The sequence below is a fragment of the Quercus suber genome, unplaced genomic scaffold (assembly GCF_002906115.3).
Source record: "Quercus suber isolate HL8 unplaced genomic scaffold, Cork oak 2.0 scaffold_902, whole genome shotgun sequence".
In the NCBI taxonomy this organism is placed as follows: domain Eukaryota; kingdom Viridiplantae; phylum Streptophyta; class Magnoliopsida; order Fagales; family Fagaceae; genus Quercus; species Quercus suber.
The window spans coordinates 94,394-119,274 of record NW_027070327.1 but is presented as its reverse complement, the minus strand read 5'-3'; the positions used below and the strand labels follow the sequence as shown (position 1 = coordinate 119,274).

The 24,881-nt window shown below is 39.0% G+C and overlaps 1 protein-coding gene across 2 annotated transcripts in view; it reads left to right on the top strand.

Annotated features, from left to right (window-relative positions):
• The first annotated feature begins 181 nt into the window (after positions 1–181).
• The window catches only part of LOC111983011 (protein TIC236, chloroplastic), a 49,966-nt gene continuing 25,266 nt past the window's right edge, over positions 182–24,881 (top strand). The window contains exons 1-9 of one of the 2 annotated variants that reach the window (XM_065768194.1): positions 182–408; positions 1,259–3,279; positions 6,556–6,754; positions 6,871–6,930; positions 8,088–8,192; positions 9,905–10,045; positions 18,641–18,703; positions 19,062–19,292; positions 19,392–19,475. In XM_065768194.1, coding sequence (XP_065624266.1) covers positions 1,334–3,279; positions 6,556–6,754; positions 6,871–6,930; positions 8,088–8,192; positions 9,905–10,045; positions 18,641–18,703; positions 19,062–19,292; positions 19,392–19,475 — 2,829 coding nt within the window. In that variant the 5' untranslated portion in view covers positions 182–408; positions 1,259–1,333. The remainder of the gene's footprint in view (positions 409–1,258; positions 3,280–6,555; positions 6,755–6,870; positions 6,931–8,087; positions 8,193–9,904; positions 10,046–18,640; positions 18,704–19,061; positions 19,293–19,391; positions 19,476–24,881) is intronic. The other variant, XM_024014645.2, reaches the window with a different exon arrangement.

Here is a 24,881-nt window from a genome sequence, read left to right as displayed (position 1 = left end):
CAAACGTGTCCTAAATAATCGAATTTGTAATCCCAAATGTGTAGCATTAAATTGCCAATTAGAAAGGGCTCAACCGTGGGATTGGAAGTGAAGAGTGAAGTGATTGATCCACAATGTCCGGCATTTTAGCGTTGAGATAAGGTCATTACCGTAATAAAACATATTCTCCAGTGGCATTTTCGTGAACAAAGCCAGTACTATGTAACTATTCCTCTCTCTCTCTCTCTCGCTCGCACTCTCTTCCATTCTTTCCCACCCAGCTATTATTCAAGCAAGCAACCGCAAAACAAAACAAAAAGCAGCCACACCACGTGCTCTCTCTCTTAAAGCAAAAAAAAAAAAAAAAAGCTCTCAAAGAATCAGAAAAATAAGCAAATCAGTGCCAAATGCTCAATCCTCTCACTTCAGGTTCAATTCTCTTCCCAATCCACTCCACGTATTACTTGCTGAGAAAAAATTGACGAAAATTAGGTTTTTGTTATATTTCTGTGTTTTGTTGCCAATAAATGAGTTTATTAAAGCTACATGGTTGTTTTAGGCTTTCTGGAATAGAAAAATTTCAACAAAAAACTTTGAACTAGGGATTTTTTTTTTTTTAAGGAAAAATGTTTTTGTTGGTTATTGTCATTGGATTTATCGACGTTGTCACTGTCGGTTTCTATTGTATTTTTTTTTGATAAGTAATGAATAGTTATTTATTTATTTATTAAGAAACAAAGACAACCTAAGTACACTGGGAATGTAGTACGGGGGCAATACAATCAAAGTCCCCAAATTACAATGGTCTAACAAAACAGAAATTGAAAAACATGAGTTAGTACTGTATTTCATATGTCTTTTGATATATAAATAAAGTTTCTAATATCTGTTAATGCACTCTTTTGGTTGTTTAAAAACATGATGAATTAACTAAAATTTTGAAATGTGTGTATATTTTACTTAGGATCCTATGTTGAATAAGCACATGTACGGCGTACCTCCATTCAAACGAGGCTAATGTGAGAGGTCGCGTCATTTTTAATGATCAGTAGTTTACCTAAGAAGTTATCATTTTTGAAAGTGTTTTTGTTGTTCATTTTGCATTGGTGATGTGTAACGACCTTTTTTTTTTTTTTGGTGAATCATCTTTCCATTGAAAAGTTAAAAAAGTTGAGTTACTGAACAGAACAACATGAGTTTTATTTAAGATTCAATGTTTTAGATTTATTTTCCTTTTGTTTGACTCATTAACTGGAGGTGGTTTGTTTTACTTTCTTAGGATTTGAATGCTGGGCCACTTTGTAATGTTGTGAACTGTTAGGGGGACTGAGAGCGGGTTCTTGGTCCCCAGCTGATGACTGTGCTGTCTGGTGGAGTTCTATGTCAAGGGGAGATAATGAGTGTAAATCTCCATTGCCCATTTCTTGGGACTCCGCTTCATGGCTCTTTAAATGGTAGAAACAAAGGCAAGTTTGTTTATCTGGACAGAGCACAGCGGGGAAGAAGGGCCTTTCGCAGGTGTAAATGTGCAAAACAGGATCCATGGATAACTCAGGTGATTAGGTTCTCAAATCTTTGTGGGCAAAATGTAGAGTTATTGAGGAGAGCCCTTAGGTCAAGATATGAGTCAAAGGTAGAATGTGTTAAAGAACCGTTTTTCCAAAGCAAGGTATTGATTAGGTCATTGTCTCCCTTGTGGGAAGAGGGATTTCTTTTAGTTAGGTGCTCTGTATTTGCAGCAGTGATATCTGGGGTATGCCTGTTGGTGTGGTATGGGAAGACAAAAGCAAAGGGTTTTATAGAAGCCAAGCTTTTGCCCTCTGTTTGTTCAGCAGTCAGTGAACATATTCAGCGTGAACTTGAGTTTGGTAAGGTCCGAAGGATTTCACCTTTGAGCATTACGTTGGAATCATGTTCATTTGGACCTCATAAGGAAGAATTCTCTTGTGGTGAGGTACCCACTGTGAAAATTCGTGTTCGTCCTTTTGCAAGTCTAAGGAGGGGGAAGATTGTAATTGATATGCTTTTGTCCCACCCAAGTCTCTTTGTTGCGCAAAAGAAGGATTACACTTGGTTAGGGATACCCACTTCTGAAGGTAGTCTACAGAGGCACCCATCAACTGAAGAAGGGATTGATTATCATACAAAAACCAGGAGGCTGGCTAGAGAGGAAGCAGCTGCTCGTTGGGAAATAAAAAGAGATGATGAAGCTAGGAAAGCTGCAGAGATGGGTTACATTGTTTCTGAGAGAAGTCCCAGTGCATCTGAAGCTGACACTTTAAAAGAGGATGCAATTCATTCAACAGATTTAATACACTCCAAGTCTTTTTTATGCATGGATGAGAAGATGCACTGGAGTGATCATCATTGCATGGACACTGGTTTTGATTATAATATGAAGCATGCAGATTTGGAGAAATCATTTGGTATTAAGATTCCTGGTTCAGGACTTAAATTCTGGTCTAGAGTGATTAAACTGCCTATAAAGCGCAAATTCAAGAGGAAGGCTAATGGAAGTGACATTTCTGCATCTAATGCTTCTGCCAAACGAAGAATTCTTGAGCGCAGTGCATTAGCAGCACTTGCATATTTTCAGAATCTATCACTTGTAAAGTCTGCTGAGCTTTCTCAGTCATCTCAAGATTATGATGTTATGAAACTCAACGCTCTTTTGATGAAAAGTGAGGTTGATAGTCATGCTGGCACTTCTATAATGAGTAGTCATGAAGAAACTTTAAAAGTTGATAACCTTAATGGAAAACAATGTAGAGATTCAGGAGTCAAGGACCTTACTGTAAATAAAAATGATACTTCTCTTTGCAATTTATCTCCTACATCTGTAGGAGATCAGAAAACCAGTGGAAATTTACCGTTGGTTGGAGATGTTGCAGGGGCCGCTAACACTAATATGCGTAATGAAAAAAATGGGGGTTTAGGTGTTCATAATGAAAATTTCCAGAGTCAAAGGGGCCAGACAGCTGAAAATTCTACTTTGAAAAAGCTTGAGACTTGGCTTGCACATTATCATCCAGTTCCCATTTGGCCCCTAAGCCTACAATCATATTTTCCATCTTTCTCTAGGAATGTGGGGGAGCTGTTTTCTTATCTTCTTATTGGTCCCATGAAAAATCTGAAGTCAGGCATGGGTCTAAAAGTTGAAGATCTTGCTGCAGAACTTGTTGATGGGGTAGATATTGTACAGACTGAAGGCATTGAGAAAATTCTTCCAATTACACTGGATTCTGTTCATTTCAAAGGTGGAACACTGATGCTTCTCGCATATGGTGACAGGGAGCCTAGGTAAGTGCCATGTCTATTATTTTTATCACTATTTTGTTCTGAAATGTCAGATTACCTTTTCACTGGGTTAGGACATTAAATGACTCATATTGGTTCTTTGTATGCTGGATTTACTTAATGTTAATACTCTTACTATCATTATTGGATTCTTGAGGGGCTATTTCTTGGTTGGACTATGTTATCAGTGGCCCTACATAAACGTTGTAATATGAAAAACATGGAAAGCTAAAATTTTGAAAAAAATGAAAAAGAAGCTTAAATCAACCAATAAAGGAAACTAATTCGTATGTTAGCAGAAAGCCATAATGATTATGCCTTTTAGAATACTGATAATCAATGCATTAACCAAGTTCAATGACCTGGTAAAAGTTTCTAATTGGATCAACTATTCATTTCCTGTTTGAGATGATTATAGATAGCAGGAAAAATGTCTCTTGATTAAGGAACCAATGTAGCCAATGATGGTCTGTCTGCGTTACCATGCTGGCAAGAACAAGATTGAACCATGCTGGTCCACCTGCAACCTGGTTATGATATTTAGAGTTTACAATCACTACCAAATGTTTTTGCACATAAATTCAGGTGATATTAAGTCATTGGCCTTGGATTTTGATATAAGAGTGATGAAACAAGTTATAAATTTGGTGAGCACACTTATAAAAATAAATAAATGAATAAATCTGGTGAGCACAATAAATTGTAGAATTTGCTTTTAGCTTGGCCCTTGTAATGAAATGTCCTCAAATGATTTAAAATTGATAAGAACAGTTGTTGGACGTTTTAATTCAGAGTTTAGACATTCTTCTTGGCTTTGCTAGGTATTATTTGGGGGCACATACCCCACGGGTTGATTGAAACCAGAGTATGTATGCTTTCCATTAAACTAACAGCATAATAATTATGCATCTCATTTTTATGGATGTAAAAAGTGTTGAGGCATTACAATTTTCCATATGGGCTTTATAGATAATTAGTGCTATTGGTCTGTCTTCTACGGAATGATAATTAGTGCCAAAAGCAACATGTTCATAAAATAGCTGAATGATAATGTTAAGATGGTTAAGTAAAAAATACAAGCAAAGATAAGATTCAAAAGGAGGAATTTGCTTAAAGAAAGGGGCGACCCCTATTGATGAAAAAATGAGGGAGAGTTGCTTTAGAGTTGAGATGCTTTTGGTCATGTGCAGAGGAGAGTGATTAGTGCTCCGATGAAAAAGAGTTAGTTGATTCAAGTTAAGGAAATGAAAAAAGGTAGAGGAAGAATCAAAATAACATTAGTAGAAGTAGTAAAAAGGACATGTCAATTAAGGTGGTAAAAGAGAGTATGGTTTGGATAGGATAGAATGGTGGAAGAGAAAACATGTGGCTAACTTTGATTAGTTTGTTGAGGATCCATAGTAGACCCCAAAATTTTGGGTCTAAGGCTTGTTGGAACCTGTCTTGTGGGGTTGTGCTTATATATATATATATGTCATACGTGTGTTGAATATTTATTTATTTATATATAGGAAATCATTTTTTGAAAAATTCTGGTTTTTATACTTTGGTGGGTCTCCAAGATCTTTTAGTGTTATATTTCCTTCTTTTTTATGTTTATGTGTGCAATTATTTTTATTCCTTGCTGAATTACATTGTACTTGAGGTTTGGATAAAGCTTTTATCTGTACATATTACTTGCATTTTTTGCATTTGAAGTTCCATTACTGGGTTTCTTCCTTTCATTTCAGCATAGTGATTGTTCCTTGCATCAAAATAGTTGGTTATGGCTTTTAAACTTGTGCAGTCATACTTTGGTAGCTTGTATATGAAATTTGGGTGAGATTTATTGATTGAACTTTCTGAATTACATCCTCAAACTTAGAAACGTGGTTCACGATGAAAGGCATAGTAGGATTTGATATGAAACTTAGAACTGCGGTTCATTAGTTAACTTTGTAGCTTGATTATAATTGAAGTGATTATGGATGATATGTATTTATTTATTTATTTTTTTCTTTTCGATAGGTAATCAGAGAACTATTATTAATGAAAATAATAAGGAAAAATACAAGTTGTTCATGATGATGAACAACAAGTAAAGGAAAAAACATACAACAAAGAGAAAGAAATTAAAATGCTATTCTAAGAGAAAACATAAACTCAGAGAGAGAGGAACAATCAGTAAAACCTTAAACCCCAGCAACGAGACCAATCAAAAAGACTACGTTGGCAAAGAACATTTAACTATTCCAACATCTTCTTAGTGTCCTCAAAGGAGCGATGATTTCGTTCCAACCATACAATCCACATCAACCTGGAATCAAGTTCCAAATATTCGAAATACGATTCCCAAGCCATTGATGCCAGCAAAATTACAACCCCACCGTCGAGCCTGGCATGACCCATGTATAATGAATTCTATATAAAAGTTTGCAAATATGCAATTGAACCATATATGATTTTTATATAGAGAGATGGAGAGCATGATGTAGGACAAATGAGACGAAGCCAAATCAGATTTAGAATCCTAGAGGGGACAATGGGGATGTATGATTTTTATATGGAATTCATTGCTTCATGCATAAAGAATTCTATGATGTTCCAGGGTTTTGAATAGAAATCCATGAACAATGTTAGGACTCTTTATGGAGAGTTTGGGTCTATTTGATGGATGGATGGGTAGTTTAGGGATTTGAAATTTTGGATTTAAGGGTTTAGAGTTTGCTAGGTTTCAAGTTGGAAATCTAAGGATGAAAAAGAAAAAGAAAAGAATTACCCTCTAGGCATCATGCCTAGAATTTCCTTAGCATCACACTTCAGAGAAGGTTGCATTAAACAAACCCTAAATGAGGCTTCATAGCTTCTAATTTAATATATATATATATATATATTTCTCCTTAATAGAGAGCATTACATCCATATAAATAAATGACTAATACCTATTCCTAGTGGAACTTGGACTTCTTGAAACCCTAATCATCTCAAACTAAATGACTAAACTAAATACAACCAAAATAAGACCCTATATCCCATCCCTAGAAATCAAAAAGTTACAAAATGGCCCCTTACACTTGAAATTAAATTAAAATTAACTTGGCTTCTCTTTGCCTGTGTCAAAACATCTTTATTGAGTAGCGTGTAGACCCAATAATGCTTTTGATTTCTTGGCTTCTTTGGATTGATGTTTTTGTTTAGGAGCAGCTGAGTATATAGCTTGTATGCTTCACCTGTGTCCCTGAACTTTTATACATCTTTTAATTTTTAATACGATTACTCTTTTGCTTATCAAAAAAATAGAGAGATGGAGAATGTCAATGGACATGTGACGTTTCAAAATCACTATGGTCGTGTGCATGTGCAACTGAGTGGACACTGTAAGATGTGGAAATCAGATGTAGTGTCTGAAGATGGTGGCTGGTTGTCCACAGATGTTTTTGTTGACTCTGTTGAGCAGAAATGGCATGCCAATTTAAAAATTGCTAACCTCTATGTTCCGGTAAGGTATACAGTGAGTGTGATATAGTTAAAATTGTCTACATTCTGCTCTATGCATGTTTAATGGATTTTTTTTTTTTTTTATGTGCCTTGTATCCTGTTTGTCTTTTTGTGCAGCTTTTTGAGAATATTTTAGCAATTCCAATCTTGTGGTCTAAAGGGAGGGCAACTGGTGAGGTGCTTCTCTAACTTCATCATAATTCTTATTCTTCTCATGTTCCAACGTCTAATGAGGACCTATCTCATATTTTTAGATGTCTTATGACATCCCTAATTACAACTCCTTTACTTTGCATCCATTCTAAATTTCAAGAGCTGCTTTGGTATTTAGTCTTTTGTTGGTTTTACTTATTTCCACCATAATTTGGACTCTAGTATGTGGAGAAAGTTCTGTTGGAACTTTTTAATGCTCCAAGGTGGGGTTTGTGTTTAACTCAAAGAGACAAGATGATTGTTCAGGTTTGGGTTTACTGTGGGGGAGTCACTCTCTGGTTCAGAATGTGACTTTCTCAACTCAATAAAAGAAAGATGCTTCCTTGCAAAGAAAATCAGTATATTCAAAAGATGAAAGCCAATTTCTTGTTTGGTTTTTAATTTGAGTTAGATATTTTTAAAATTTGTATTGTGTTACTTTAGTAGTCTGTATTTTGGTCTGCTGAAGCCTACTGAAGCTAAGCACTACATTATAAGCTTTACTCTGTTTACATGGAAATTGGGATATTTGGACTTCTTTCTCAATAAGTACAGTAGGCTGGCTAGAAAAAAAAACTTTGATATCTCTAATAATATAGTAAAAACCTTGAATAATATATACTATATTATTAGAGATATCAATGTTTTTTGTATGGCCAGCATACTTATTTATCTCTTCTTTTATAGAGAGAGAATAGACCTTCTGAGATATGCCTGCATGGGGTAATTCTGACTTCAGATTTCTAGTTTAGATGTTGGCGGGAATAAATCAACAGTTGTTTAAGAAATGTAGATTCTTATTGGATGGTACTGCATATCTGTAAAGGTTGATAATAGCTGCCTTAATGAGTGGTATGTGTTACACAACTTGAGACTGTAATTTGGCCATCTATTATATATATTGTAAAAGGAAAGCGAATATGAGAATTACTTTCACAAGGATTTTGTTTGGTTATCTTATTCACTTTCTAAATATAAGTTGGTGTAGTTTGTAATTATTTTTATTATTTTTCTATTTTTTTTAAAGTAATAGTAATTTACTGGGAACAAGGAGATACTTTCAATTTAATCACAAAAGATTCCATTTTATCTCATAATTTGATTTACTATTGTGGATCAAATATACCATCTCTGTTTTTCAGGTTCACATGTGCATGTCAAGTGGAGAAACATTCCCTAATCTGCATGGGCAACTTGACGTGACGGGATTGGCTTTTCATATATATGATACTCCATCATCATTTTCTGTATGTCCTGGTTTCATTTGCTGTAAAATGTTTGCCTTTTCTTGTTTGAAATATTCTTGCAAAGTACCATTTTATCATATGTTTAGTTCCTCCTAGTTGCTTGTTAGCAAGAGTGCAAGACCTCTGTATTTGTTATGTAGCAGGCTCTTGAATCTCTTGCAGTATGGCTTATGTCAAGGTCATTTTTGCATTTTAGGCTATTGCTAATTTTCTTTTTAGGTTAAGTGTTGGTGGGTAGGACTTACACTGGTGCTTGTAGGTGATTTTCAGTTTATTGAGGCTTTGGATGACATGAAGCAATATATCACTTCATGAGCAAAATCATAACTCCATGAACATAAATAGATGCTTTCTTGTTTTCACAAGCCATTTCTGAAATTAAGTGTGCTGTTTAGTGGGTGGAGAAATATGTGGTGCCATTTCATAAATCTTTAGGTGCTGGTTGTATTTTGCCATTGTATTTGCAACTTGACACTGATAATTGGGCTCTCAAGAGTGTCTGTTGATTTGTACTCGGCAGTAATGCTAACTCCAAGGATTGTCTCATCTTGCTTCATCTTCATATCTGTTGATTAAGTTCAGAGAAATTATGATACGGATGACTAAATGAGATCATATACTTTCACCATAGTCTTATCTACTGAAAAATGGGGTGTTCTTGATCACCTAAAAAACTTTTTAGGCAGAATTGGCATGATTACTACCATGAAGGTTGAGGCATTGTGCTGCTAAAAGAGATTATACTCTGCTTTTATATGCAGTCTGTAGAAAGAGAAAAAGGAGTTTTTTGGGGGGGGGGGGGGGGACTGATGACAGGATCTTGTTATGTTTGTTTCCCTGCTCATGTTGTTTAGTCAGTTATAGTGTTAAACTTCCCTTTTGAGGTACTTGGTTGGAAAATAGTTGGGTTTGAGATCATGGCAACCTTTGGTGGGAGTATCTCGCTACTCTTGGGCTTTGGTATAGATTATACATGTATTTAAAAGTTTCATTGTAAATGTGCATTTTGGCAGCAATATTTTTTTTCCTTTTTCTTGCTGGGTAATTTAGGACTGTTTATCCCATTTGGGCTTGATTTTTGTGTTGGAGTTATATTTTAAATTTGGCGTCTTTTCTATGAAGGCTGGAGCAGGAAATTTATGCATTTCAGGGTAAGCCATACACACACACACGCGCACACACACACACACACACACACACACACACATATATATATTGTTGATAAGTGCACTGATTCAGGACAATGAGAAGAAATTGGCTAAGATGGGTGTGACATATCCAATGAAGATACTTATAAAAAAAAGATATCCAATGAAGACCAATTTCATTACCATTTATTGGCTGAGTAGTAGGCGTTGTAGAAACTAGAGGAAGGTTTTATAGATCTTGGTTTGTTTCTGTGGGAATAGATATAATGGCCTCAGGTTTAATAAAAAGACGTAATGATCTTCTAATCTAGCCCACTTAATATTTGTTGAGTTGTTGAATGTCATCTTCATACCATGCTTTGGCAGTACACTAATTTTCTATATTTATTTTTGTTTCTGTTTGTTGCATCACGGCTGTCATTGGGTGATCATTCATACCATATCGTGCATGCTTCAGGCTTATACTGATATATTTGTTTCCATCACTGAGTTTCAATTTTGAAAGTTAAATTATTTTTACAAGTTTTAGAATATTATGGTATACTGTGCATGTCTCTAATGCAGGACATTTCGACAAGTTTATGTTTCCGTGGTCAACGAATATTTGTGCACAATGCAAGTGGCTGGTTTGGCAGTGTTCCTTTAGAAGCTTCTGGAGATTTTGGAATTCATCCTGAGGAAGGAGAGTTTCATCTAATGTGCCAGGTAATTCTTACACTTACGATTGTTCTAGGCCTGGGAAGATGTACTCTGAGTTCAGAAATAATTTTTATCATATGGGAAGAAATTTACTAGGATCAAAATTATTTTTCAACATCTGCATAATTAAATTGTTTTGTTTAAACCTTGAAATTTGTAATCATGATTATTGTTGTTGGCCGTGTGGTGACCAACCTCTCAAAGTGACTTTCCCGGTTTTGTATGAGAATGCTCTTGATTGGGAAGCTTCAATGGAGTCTTTGTTGGTGCGATAGAATGTGGGGAAGAGGAGTTGGGATGTGAGGTTCCTTTGGGATTTTGATGATTGTTAATTGGAGATGGTTGTGGATTTTCTTCATCTTTTGGAGTCTGCTTGTGGGTGGAGACTGGGTGTGGTGGAGGTTGAAGAAAAATGGAGACTTTGACATTTATTCCTATTATAATGTTTTGAGGGGGTCTTCTTTCATTTTCCCTTGGAAATGTATTTGGGGTGTGAAGGCCTTTCGGAGGGTTTCCTTTTTTGTTTGGATGGCGGCATGGGGAAAGATATTTACTGGCGAGAATCTGAGAAGAAGAGGCTTTACTATAGTGGATTGGTGTTGCATGTGCCATAGTAGTGGGGAGATTGTGGATCACCTTTTGATTCATTGTTTTGGGGGGGGGGGGGGTCATAAGTTGTGGAGCTTTGTTTTTAGATTGTTTGGGGTCTCTATTGGGTCTGACCAGAGAGAGTCCTTGACCTTTTATTTGGGTGGAGGAACTGGTTGGGGAAGCATTCATTGGATATTTGGAATTTGGCTCCGTTATGTTTGATGTAGACTATTTGGTGGGAGCGTAACAGCCTTACATTTTTGGATTTGGAGAGTGCGGGGGACCAGCTTTTACCTCCTTTGTAGGAACTTTTTTTGATTGGGCTTGAGCTTGGGGATTCACATCTAGTGATTACTGATTACATTCCGTTGTTTATAGAGTCCCTTTCTTCTTGTATATAATTGTTTTATTATTTTTTGTAAATATCTTGGCTACATTGTGCCTTTTTTGCGAAGATTAATAGAACTCCTCTCTTATGCTCAATTAATAGAAATAACACTTTTTCATCCACCAGGGTGCAGCCTAGTGGTTGGAGGCTTGGATGAGCTCTAGACCTAGACATCCTAGATTCAATCCCCACTAAGAGTTTCCCTGGATTATCTGAACAGATTTTTATTTTTTATTTTATTTTTCAGTCAATGATTATTTGAACCATAATTTTTTTTAAACAACAATTTTGAAACAGCTGTAACAGAACCATCCATATCAACTCTTTAGCAAAAGGAAAAAAAAAAAATCCATATAAGCTGGCTTAGATGTAAAGATTAAGATAATGATGGTTCCTGTTGCTTTATTGGTCTTTGTAGATAAATTGAGATCATATACTTTTCTTCTCAAATCGATGGATTAAGTTTTGTCAATACTAATGGAAGTTCTATGCAGTTAACTAGAATTTTGTCAGATCTATTTGTGGTACATAGAAATGTCTTTTGAGTTTTGTCATCATCTTGTTGTATGCTAAGAATATTTTCATTAATTTATTCTCCCCTGAATAGTACTGCCAGCATTGGAACTATAATTAATGTTAACAGTGAGTTTGGAAGTTTTATTTTGCTTGATATGCAGTATTAATGTGAATATTTACTTCTAAAGATACTGTATCATAAACTCATAAAAGGTCCATACACTATACTTTTTGCTTGTGTGCATACTTTTATACACACACACACATAAATATGATAAATAAGTAGTGTGATTTTATTGAAAATTTAATAGATTTTCACCTGTTTGTATCTTTATTAGAGCCTTCGACATTCCAGTTTTTTTTCACACATTTGGATTTATTATGGGTGGTGTTCATAGTTTTTTTATTGAATCCAAACTTTTTCAACTGGTGGTAGAGGAAGGGGGACGGCATTTTTCTTTAAGGATTTTTGAGCGGAGTAGGTACTTCATGAAGTCGGTCTTCATGGGTAAGAAAGTGGAACAATGGCTGATGAAGAGTTTAGAACAGTTAGTTGTTGGGAGCAGTCCGAAGTACTTTTATTCGTTCAGGGAAGGTGATTCAGCCTACACCCTCCAATGGAGCTCCAATTCTTTTGGCTTGTTCCTACTGTTGACTGAACTTAAAGTTGGCACGTCTAGGAGGTCCATCATCATTCCAGTAGGTAGAGCAAAGAATGGATGGAGGGTTTTTGGGTTAGAGTTCTAGAACCTGAAAACTATGTGAATGGCGGGAATGGGTAGTCGATTTTTGTGGCTCAGCCTCATAAGGATAACTCTAGGATTCAACCTTTTAAATCCTTTGCAGATATGGTGCGAGGGCATGAGGTGCAGGTCAGGGGCAGAAACCAGTCAGAGTTGCAAAACCCAGTAAGTAAACAAAAAATGTTGAGCGAAGCACTGGTGAGCTTACCAGGTCTGGTGACTCTAGAAGGTAGAGTTGTGGGTTCTTAGTGCAGAATAGAGGAGCTTAACTTTGGAAAGAAAATTCCGGTAGGATATAAAAGGAGATCTCCATTGAATTTCAAATCAATTGGACTGAGCATGTTTATGGAAATAAATGGGAATTGGGGAACTTTGATTGGGCAGGAAAAAGCTTGATTGTAGAAGTGAATGGGGAAGGAAAAAAGGAGGGTGGTGTGGAATAAAGGTGGACTGAGGAGTTCCCTATGGGTAATAAGGGATCAGAGGGAGCACGTGCCTAGTGGTTCACGGGTTCACAATTTCCCTATGGTGGGCTCAGACCAAGATGGTACTCTAGTGGGCCTTCCAGTGTTGTCTGGTCTAGGGCCCACCGGCCCACTAAGGTTAGAAGTGGGTGAAAGCCCAGCCGGGGGGGACCTGAAACTTTTAAGGCAGGAAGCCTACACACCAGTGATGTCCAAAGCATCTCACGTTACATTTGAGGCTCTGGACATCACAAGGGCTGATGTCGATCTTGCCGTGGAGCCACCGGCACCACCGGTGAAGGCCGGCACAGAGTGACATGAAGCTCCAGTGATGAGCGGTGAGCTCGGCGACCCAAACCGAGATGAGTTGTGGCCTGGCGAAGGCATCGGTGAAGGTAGGTGGTCCTTTTTCCAATAGGTTTCACACCGCGGCTTCACCGGCGACAGGGGATAGGGTCGATACTACTCCTTTCCACATCACAAGGACTGATTTGGTGTCTTTTTATCCAACTGAGCCTCTGGGTTGCCTTGCGGAGACTTCGGCAGAGGCTGAGAGTCTTTTTTCTGGTGGGCTTTGCGTCGATGAGCCTCTGTCCACACTGGGTAAGGTAGAAACAAAGGGTGACAGGGCACTAATAGGTCTTGAGCTATCAAATTACATTCTGAGTCCACTGAGAGTTGGGATTGAGGAAGGGGGTGTTCTGGGTGGAGATGAAGGTGATCGGGTTAAGGGTGCAAGTGATATTCAGGGGATAGACACCTCCTTTCAGGCTAACCAGTCGGTGTTGGCATTGACTGAGGTCAAAACAGTTTATGTAGTTGAGGCCCTGGGTGATGTAGAGAGTTCTTCCCCCTTGGTGTCTATTAATCCCCTGGGGGTATTTGTGACGGCTGATTTGAATTGTAATATTGAGGTGAGGAGGTTGGATAACACTTTGAAGGTGTCTAATTGGGTGAAATATAGACTCCCTGGTTTTAGTAAGATGATGGGGCTTTCTTTGGGTCAACATGAGAAGAGGTTTATTTTGCTTCTACAAAGACTTGAGACGGAGATTGAGGCAGCCAAGCTGGTGCATAGGAAAGATGCTGCCCACCAAAAAGCTGTCTCTAAGGATAAAGGGAAAAGGGAGTTGAGGAATTTGATTTCCTCGGTTAACTATAGTGGGAGATAGTTTTCTTTTCTTTGGTTGCTTGACTGAGGTTGTAGTAGGGAGTTTACAATTTCAATGAAGTTAAGAATGGTGTCATGGAACGTTCAAGGTTTGAATGATTCGCGGAAACGTTTGGTTGTTAGAAATTTATTACGGGAATGGAATTGTGATGTAGTTTGCCTTCAAGAAACTAAGCTTGCAGGCATGGATAGACAGTTGATTTACAGCTTGTGGAGTTGTCCCTATGTAGACTGGGTAGAATTAGATGCAGATTAGACAGCCGATGGGGTTTTGATGATGTGGGATAGAAGGGTTTTAGAAAAGCTGGAGGTAATGGTGGGTCATTTTTCTGTAGGGCAGTTGTGGGATGAGTTGATTGGAATTCAGCAACTTTGGGAAGTTCCATAGTGTTACATAGGGGATTTCAACATTGTTCGCTTCCCTAGTGAATGGTTGGGGGGATCTCGGATTACCCTGGCTATGGAGAATTTTTCTAAGTTCATTGAGGAGCTTAGCTTGATAGATTTGCCATTGGAAGGAGGGAGTTATACTTGGTTGAGTGGCTCGGATCATCCTTCGATGTCTATGATAGGTAGGGTTCTGGTTTCTCATGATTGGGAGGATCACTATCCAGATGTGACCCAACGGGTTTTAACTCGTCCCAGACTTCCCCATTTTAGTGGAGGCAGGAGAGATATTAAGGGAGAAAAGTTCTTTTAGGTTCGAGAACATGTGGTTAAAGTCGGATGGGTTCAAAGATAGGGTTCTTTCTTGGTGGAATCAATATTCTTTCTCAGGTACCTCAAGTTTTGTACTTGCCAAGAAGCTGAAGGCATTGAAGGAAGATATTATTCAGTGGAACCGGAGTGAGTTTGGAAATGTCATGCGTCAGAAAAAAGAACTGCTGGAGGCTTTGAAATCATTGGATGTTAAGGAAGGGGAGTTCAGCCTTTTTGAATTAGAGTTAGGTGAGAGGGCTGTGTTGAGGTCTCAAATACAGAACCTTCTCTCTTTGGAAGAAGACTTGTGGAGACAGAAGTCGAGGATGCTTTGCATTAAGGAAGGAGACAACAATACCAAATTTTTCCACAGGATGGCCAATTCTTGGAGAAGGCATAATCATATTAGTATGTTGGAGGTGGATGGGGTTATCTATGAGGACGAATCCGAGATGGTTGACCAAGCTGTACAGTTTTATAAAAAATTGTACAAGGAGACTGAGGAGTGGAGGCCTTGTGTGGAAGGTTTGGAGTTTGATAAGATATAGGGGTTGGGGAGAGACTGGCTTGAACGGAGCGGGAGGAGGTTCTTCGACTTGTCAAAGAGATGGAAAGAGATAAAGCACCAGGTCCTGATGGTTTCTCTTTGGCTTTCTATCAGCATTGTTGGGAAGTTGTGGAGAGAAATGTCTTAGCCGTGTTTGAAGAGTTTTATCAACACAGTAAGTTTGAAAAATCTCTTAATGCAACTTTCATAGCCTTAATACCTAAGAAGGATGGTGCTTCGAATATTCGAGATTTTAGACCTATTAGTTTGGTGGGGAGTGTTTACAAGATTTTGGCTAGGGTGTTGGCAAACCGCCTGAAAGAGGTATTGGATAAGCTGATATCAGAGTCTCAGAACAGTTTTGTGGGTGGTAGACAGCTACTTGATTTAGTTCTCATTGCTAATGAGTGTGTTGATAATAGGGTGAGAAGTAAGATTCCGGAGGTTATTTGTAAATTAGATATTGAAAAAGCTAATGATCATGTGAACTGAGAGGCTCTTCTTGATTTGTTGAAGAGAATGGGCTTTGGGGTGAGGTGGTGTAGGTGGATCCGCACTTGTATTTCTATAGCCCAATTCTCTGTCTTTTTTAATGGGTCTCCAGTTGATTTCTTCGGGAGCTCGAGGGGATTGAGACAAGGGGACCTACTATCCCCCATGTTGTTTCTGGTTATGATGGAGGTTTTCAGTAAGATGATGAAAAGAGTTGAAGGGACGGGTTTGTTTCGAGGCTTTAGGGCTGATGGTAGACGGGGTAAAGGGGTACGTGTCTCGCATCTTTTATTCGCAGATGATACGATTCTGTTTTGCGACGTTGATGAGGAGCAGATTCTACATGTTAGGATGCTTCTTCTTTGTTTCCAGGCAGTGACAGGTTTAAAGGTTAATGTGCTGAAGAGTGAGATGGTTCCCATTGGGGAGGTTCCTAATGTCTATGTCCTGGTAGAGATTTTGGGATGCCGGATTGGGTCTTTGCCTATGACCTATTTTGGTATGCCTTTGGGGGCATCCCACAAGTCCCTTATAGTTTAGAATCCTATCTTGGAGAAATTTGAGCGTAAGTTGGCCGGTTAGAAGAAGATGTATTTGTCAAAAGGTGGAAGACTAACGTTGCTTAAAAGCATATTATCTAGTCTCCCCACTTATTATTTGTCTCTTTTCACCATCCCTATGCATGTAGCCAATAAAATTGAGAGGTTGCAAAGGGATTTCTTGTGAGGGGACTCCAAGTTACACTTGGTGGGATGGGACAAGGTGTGTGCACTTTTGCAAAATGGTGGGTGAGGAGTAAGGAAATTAATTACTTTCAATAAAGCCTTACTTGGGAAGTGGTTATGGAAGTTTGGGAATGAGGAGACAAGGCTTTGAAGAAGGGTTGTAGCTCTCAAGTTTGGGGAAGAATGGGGGGGAATGGACTTCCAAGCTAGGTAGAGGGGTACATGGGTGTGGCTTGTGGAGAAGTATCCACATGGGATGGGGAGATTTTAGCAAGAATATTCGCTTTGAGGTAGGGGTGGGGCATAGAGTGAAGCTTTGGACTAATCAATGGTGTGGGGATTCTCCACTTCAATTGACTTTTCCGAGTGTGTATGGGATTGCCTCCAATAAAGGGGCATCGGTGGCCTCTTCTCTTAAACGGTTGGGGATTGAGGAGCGGAGAAGCTAGGATGTTCATTTTACTCGGAGACCAAATGATTGGGTAATGGGTGAAGTGGATGATTTTCTCCGTACTTTGGGCTCAAATCTACCTCCCACTGAAAACGGAGATCGTATACGATGGAAGTTGACAAAGAATGAGGACTTTGATATTCGATCATTCTACAATAAGTTAAGAAGCCCCTTGCCCATTATTTTCCCTTGGAAAGGTGTTTGGAAGGTTAAGACTCCTCGGCGTGTTTCCTTCTTTGTGTGGGCTGCTGTATGAGATAGGATCCTTACAGGTGATAATTTGAGGGGTAGATGGGATTTTGTCGACTGGTGTATCATGTGCCACTGTAATGGGGAGACGGATCATTTGTTACTACATTGTGGAAAGGCTAATCGGTTGTGAAGTTTGGTGTTTAGATCTTTTGGGTTTTCTTGGGTCTTGCCAAGATCGGTTGCGGATACTCTATTCGGTTGGTGGAATTGGCCTGGAAAGCATTTGGAATTTAGCTCCATTATGCTTGATGTGGTGTCTTCGGAGGGAGCGAAATAGGAGGACGTTTGAGGACATGGATAGTTCGGATGACCAGCTTTTAGCCTCTTTCAGTGGCACTTTGTTTGATTGGTCTAGGGCTTGGAGACTTACCTCTAGTGATTCTCTCCCTATGTTCCTTAGCTCTCTCTTGTGTACTTAGTTTCTTTTCCTTTCTTTCCCTTTTACACTCTTTCTTCTTCCTTTGTATTTTTCTCTCTGCCTTATGTTTTTCTGCATAAGGTGGTGTTCTTGACCATAAATCTTTATTACCTATCAAATTTTTTTTTTTAATTAAAAATCAAATAGAATTGATTTTCATGATGATGAACGCTAAGTGTCAAAAAAGTATAGAAGTCTCAAAAAGAAGATCTAAGAGAGACTCTTTTTTTTGGGGATAAGTAACGAAAAATTTTATTAGAAGGAAATCAAACCAAGTACACTGGGGGTACTCCGGGAGAGATACAGTCAAAATAGACTACAATGCTCAAACATATATAAAAGAGAAAAACAAGGAGGAGAATGAAAGGCAACACTCCAATCTTAAAAGTCACGAAGGAAAAAGCTTTGAAATCAAGGATAGTTGTTTACATCCCTCAAAACTTCTAGAATTCAGTTCTTGCCAAAGACACCACATAATTCAATGAGGCACAACCTTTCAAAAAGCTATGTTTCTATGCTTGCTGAAAGAACCTTGCCAAGCTGTGAACGTATCAAGAACTCTCTTTGGCATAACCCATTGGAGTCCAAATAAACAGAATGCCATTGGTCACAAATCAAAAGCTATAGGGCAATGAAGGAGGAGTTGATCCAGACTCCCACATTTTTTGCATACACAACACCAATCCAAAACAATAATACCTTTCTTCCAGAGCTTGTCACTAAATAAGATCTTCTCTAGAGCAGCAGTCCAAGAAAAGAAGGTAACCCTAGAGGGGACCTTTGAATGCCATAGCAATTTCCAGGGAAACGACATGCCATTAGGCAAGGATAGGGAATGATAATAACCACGCACCTCAAAACCCTGACTCTTGGCAGTTGGTAATAAGTGGGTAGAATAGAGAGTGCTTTCTTAAGAGTATCAAGAGAGGTGGTAAGTGGGCGTACTTGCCTTTGTCTAAAAGTGGATGTATAGTGGATCTCTTCCTGTGCTTAGTTGTCATATCAATGAGAGTATATAAGGTTCGTACTCCGAAGTCAAGGCATTGCTTTGAACTTCAACTGGTAGCTTGAAATAGCTCATTTTTTCCTTCTTTTCTAAGTTCATGTTGTATCCATCTGATAGTCTGTGTACTTTCATGTTCAGGTTCCTTGTGTTGAAGTAAATTCTCTGATGAAAACTTTCAAGATGAGGCCTCTATTGTTCCCGGTATGTGTGTCTTAAGTTTGCATCTGACTTCTAAAATCTGAAAGTTGTTGATGCTTAAATAGTTGGGTGCACTTACTTATATTATTTCTATTTTGGTATATATTTTCCATTCTAGAATTTCTGAATATTGTTTTTCTAAAAAATTGAAATTCTGTATAATATGGGTTCTTTGTACAAGCCCAACTATTTATTTTTCTTTTCGTTGAACTGAAACTGTTGGGTGCATTAATTGCAGTGATATTTAAAAACTCTTTTTTTTTTTCTTGATCTTTTCTCTTGCAAAAAATACATCCATGGAAGTCCACCCTAACCTTTCATCTCTATCTTCACGTCCATTTGCCTTATGTATTGGCTGCAGTTGGCTGGATCAGGAACTGCTGTATTTAACTGTCAAGGCCCTCTGGATGCTCCAATATTTGTGGGAAGTGGAATGGTTTCTAGGAAGATATCTCATTCAGTTTCTGATTTTCCTGCATCATGTGCATCTGAAGCACTGTTAAAAAGCAAAGAAGCTGGTGCGGTGGCTGCTTTTGACTGTATTCCACTTTCATATTTATCTGCCAATTTCACTTTTAACACTGATGACTGTGTAAGTTTGTTGGGATACTAAGTACATATACAAATTAGATTGGTGCTTCTTGTTCCAAGTACAAAAAAAGATCCTGTAAATTTATTTTGCATGTGATAGGTTGCTGACTTGTACGGAATTAGAGCTAGCCTTGTGGATGGAGGTGAAATTCGAGGTGCAGGGAATGCATGGATTTGCCTAGAGGTATTTTAAATGCTTAGAAAATAACTTATCTTGCTTGTTTGTGCTATGACTCAATCAATTGAATGGAAACTATTAGTCGTATTCGAGGTGACAAGCCTCCAAGAACAAGTAGAAAGGAAAGGATTTTTTGGAATTATATTTGCTTGCCTCTTATTTCACCGTTCATAGTTTAAATACATCAACAGGACTAATCCAAATGAAGAGATAACAATCAACCTTATCATTTATCCTACCTTGGAAACAGAAGGAATCCTATCTCTAGGAAGTTTAAATGATAACAACAACCTAACAACATCCTAATTCAAATAATTCAAATGCGAACTATCACTTAATTCCAATATATCCTAATCCTAACAAACACTTGAGGCAATTATCTTCAGCTGCTACTAAGTTGCATTATTTATTCCCTTGGCATGCATGTGCTCTGCAAACATAGCATTCCCTTCCCCTAAAAATGAATCTTGTCCTCAAGATGTAGATTAGAAAATTGATGTTGTAAATCCGTGTAGTGCTCCCACATGGCATCCTCTTTAGCAAGGCCAGTCCACTACACCAGCGCTTCCTGCAAAATCTTCTTGCTTGACTTAATCCAGCCAAAATCTATAATTCTTTTAGGTTCATGCAGCACCCTACCATCCTCTTTGATTGGTGGTAATTCCGGTGCAACATGATAAAACTTCCCAATTTCTTCTTTAGCTGGAACATGTGAAAAACAGGATGTATCCGTTGTTGCTGAGGCAAGGCCTACCTTAAACCACCTTCCTGAGCGACTCCAACACCTGGTAAGGCCCATAAAAAACAAGGCGAAAGCTTCATGTTGCTTCTGGTGAGTTGATGAAAGGGTTGCAATCTGAGGTAAACAAAGTCACCTGGTTCAAACTCCAATTCGCGGCAATGTCGATCCTCATAATCTTCATTCGATTTTGTGCCATCACCAAATTTTCCTTCAAGAGTTTCAGTATTTCGTCTCATTCCTTCATGGATTGCTTAACCTGAGCTACTGCAGTGAACCTTTGTTCATAACTGTGAACTGTGGCAGGTGCTCTTCCATAAACCGCTTCGAATGGAGTCATGTGAGTGGCAGTGTGATACGAAGTGTTGTACCAATACTCCACCCATGGTAGCCATTTGAACCACTGCTTTTGCTTGGTACCTACAAAATAACGAAGGTAAGTCTCAAGGCAGCAGTTAAGTACCTCAGTTTGCCCATCGGTTTGCAGATGGTACGCTGAGCTCATACGCAATTCAGATCCTTGCAACCGAAAATACTCTGGCCAGAATTGGCTCGTGAAAACCGGGTCTCTATCTGATACAATCGAGCGTGGCATGCCGTGACGGCACATGACTTCCTTAACAAACACTTCAGCTATTGTTTTTGCCGAATAAGGATGCTTTAAAGTGATGAAGTGTCCATATTTAGACACTTGGTCCACCACCACCAGAATAACTGAGAATCCATTGGACGTTGGTAGGCCGTCGATGAAGTCCATGGAAATATCCTCCCAAATATGGTCAAGTATTGGTAGTGGTTGTAATAACCCTGCAGGAGAAAGTGTGTCGCTCTTATTCTGCTGGCAAGTATCACAACCCCGAATGTAATCTTGAATATCCTCTTTCATGCCAACTTAATAGAAATTGGATGCAATTCTCTTATAAGTTCTGAACATAGCAGAGTATCCTCCCATGGGTGTGTCATGAAACTCTTGGATCATTGCCTCTCTGTGAGGAGAGTTTCGCGGCAAAACTAAATGGCCTTTGTTCCATAATAACCCATCTCTTTCTACCAGCCCCGGCGCATTGTGGGTCCCCTTTTGCATAACCTCCTTAATGCTTAACAATTTGGGGTTGTGGTGTGCTTCATTGCGGATCTCTTCAAGCCATGTTCGTTGTTGATAGGTGATAGCACTCACCTCTCCATGCATCCAGGCTGATATACAATTTCATAATCGTATCCCATGAGTTTTGCAATCCACCTTTGCTGGTCCATAGTGGTAATCTGCTGCTCTAAGAGATAGTTCAAGCTGTTATGATCAGTTCGAATGGGAAAGCGATGCCCCAACAAATAATTACGCCATTGATGGACTGAATGAACAATTGCCATGAGCTCTTTCTTGTATGTAGATCGTCCTAAGGCTCTACCCATGATGGCCTTACGGAAGTAAGCCACGAGTTTGCCTTCTTGCATGAGGACCGTGCCTAAACCACTTCCTGATGCGCTTGTTTCAACAATAAATTGCTTGGAGAAATCCGGCAAGGAGAGCACTGGAGCTTGTGTCGTGGCACGCTTGAGATTGAGAAAAGACTCCTCTGCTTGTTTTGACCACTAGAAACCATCCTTCTTCAAGAGCTCTGTAAGAGGGGCTGCAATGGCACCATATCCTTGAATAAATTTCTGGTAATAACCAGTCAATCCAAGGAATCCACGGAGAGCGGTGGTGTTTGTCAAATTAGGCTAAGCCTCCATGTTGCTGATTTTTTTGGGGTCCGCAGAGACTCTTGTTGCACTAATGATATGGCCTACGTACTCCACTTCCTGTTGTCCAATTAGGCACTTATATTGGTTGACATACAATTGGTTATGCAACAAGATGGTAAAAACTTCCTCAAGATGAGATAAATGTTTAGCCCAAGTTTTACTATAAACCATAATGTCGTAAAAAAATATTAGCACATACTATTGTAGTAAGGCTTGAAATATGCTGTTCATCAATGGTTGGAACGTAGCTGGAGCATTGGTGAGTCCAAATAGCATGACAAGAAATTTGTAGTGACAGTCATGAGTGCGAAAAGCAGTCTTGTGAACACCCTCAGGTTGAACCCGAATCTGGTGGTACCCAGATTTAAGATCCAATTTGGTGAAATACGATGTGCCATGTAGTTCATCAAATAACTCATCTATGGCAGGAATTGGATATTGATCCTTAATAGTCACACGATTTAAAGCTCTGTAGTCAAGACAAAAATGCCATGAGCCATCCTTCTTTTTCACTAATAGAACAGGCGAAGAGAACAGACTAGAGCTTGGTTGTATAATCCCAGTGGAAAGCATCTCCTTCATGGCCCTTTCGATCTCATTCTTTTGGATGTGAGGGTAGTGGTATGGCTGAACATTAATAGGTCCCCTGCCTTGTTCCAAAATTATTTTACGGTCATGGTTGTGTGGGTGAGGCAAAGTGTTAGGACTACGAAATATGGGCTGGAATTTTTGTAATAATACCTCCAGTTCTTTGGTTTGGACTTGGGCCAAGTCCATCTTAGTGTCATGGATAGGCCCATTGATAGTCATTATGTAGGTTTCCAATCCATTGGCTAGAAGCTTTTGGATGGATTGAATAGAGTTGTGTGTCACCTTCTTTGTATTGTCTCCGTGCAACACAAACTTTGTCTTCATTCCACAACTCCATAGTGAGATTACTCCAGTTGTGCAAAACTTTTCCAAGGCTTTGTAGCCATTGCATTCCCAAAACAACATATGAACCTTGTAAATCCAATGGATACATGTTGGTTGAAGCCTTGGATTTCCACTGGTACTACAATGTAAACTTCTTCACACCGCAGTTTCTCTCCATTGGCTACCATCACTTGGAAAGCTGCCGCTGGTGCCTTGCAACATTCCATTCGTCTAGTGAACTTCCGTCCTACAAAATTGTGAGTACTTCCACTATTGATGAGAATGTGCAATTGCCTCCCTCTAATTATGCCTTTCACTCACATAGTTCGGGGTGTGGTTATACCTGACAAAGCATGAAGCGAGATTTCCGGAATAGTTGCTGATTCTTCCTCTTTAATTGCTTCCTCCACATCAGCAGATTCCTCCACATCTGCTACCATTTCCAAAATAAACACTTGTTGTGTCTTGCACCTGTGTCCCGGTCCAAACTTTTCATCACAATTGTAACATAATCCCTTATCCCTTTGTGCTTGCATCTCTGTCCAAGAAAGCTTTTTGAATGAGGGGCTACTTTGAGTTCGTGAACTAGAGGACGGTGATGACCCCTCCTTGCTCCATCTGGATGGGGGACTTGGTAAAAGAGCTGGCTTGGGTGTTGGTAGTAGTGCAGATTTTGAAGGGAATGACGCACGCTTAAGCCTCTGCAACTTGTCTTCTTGCAAACAGGCTAAACTGGTGGCGTGGAGAAGGGTGGTTGGTCGGAAAAGTTTGACTTTTGAATAAATTTCCTCCTTCGCCGATGTGACTTCCAATGAATGCGCGATGAGGCCAATCTTGTACCCTTGCAGCTAATCATTCAAACTGTGTTTGATATTCACGCATAGTCCCAGTTTGTTGCACTTTGGCTAGAGCTTCATCAAAATGTCCAAAGCAGGCAAATAAAGCTTGTGTAAATTTCTCCCATTGCACGTTAGGTTGTGTCTTTTCATACCATTGATACCATTGCAAGGCATCATCTTGCAAGTGGAATGAAGCCAACACCACTCTCTCTTCGGTTGTTGTTCTTTGATAGTGAAAAAATTGTTTGGCCTTGTAAATCCACCAAGTCGTGTCTTCCCCATTGAAGTGAGGAAAATCTAATCGAGAGAATTGAGTTTGTATGCCTCCCGTAGGTCCTCTAGTACTGCCTTCTCCACGATTTCAATTGATGCAACCATCACCATGGTTGTCATTCTCGTTGGTTTCATTGGTCCACTCACCCCTTGCTTTGAGCTGTTGTCCCATCTTTGCTACAACATTGGAGAGGGTATCTATACTCTCACATATTCTTGTCAATTCTTCCTGTTGGCCATTGACTTGCCTTCGAAGTGAATGGTTATTGACTTCTAGAGCAGCCAGTTGATCATCATTGGTAGTTGATCGTGTGGATGGTGGTGGGTTGGAAGTCATCTGGCTTTGATACCAAATGCTATGACCCGATCAATTGAATGGAAACAATTAGTTGTATTCGAGGCGACAACCTTCCAAGAACAATTAGAAAGGAAGGATTTTTAGGAATTATATTTGCTCGCCTCTTATTTCACCGTTCATAGTTTAAATACCTCAACATGACTAATCCAAATGAAGAGATAGCAATCAACCTTATCACTTATCCTACCCAGGAAACAGAATGAATCCTATCTCTAGGAAGTTTAAATGATAACAACAACCTAACAACATTCTAATCCAAATAATTCAAATACGAACCATCACTTAATTCCAATATATCCTAATCCTAACAAACACTTGAGGCATTTATCTTCAACTGCCTTATCTTCAGCTGCTACTAAGTTGCATTATTTGTTCCCTTGGCATGCACATGCTCTGCAAACATAGCAGTTTGTGAATTAGTAAATGCATGGATTTGCAGCCCCTTATCCCAAGTGATTGGGCACAGATTATAGATATGGTTGCTTCCTCTCCATTCTGCTGTTTTCCCTTCCAATGAGTTTGATATATGTCCTACTCTTTCTGAA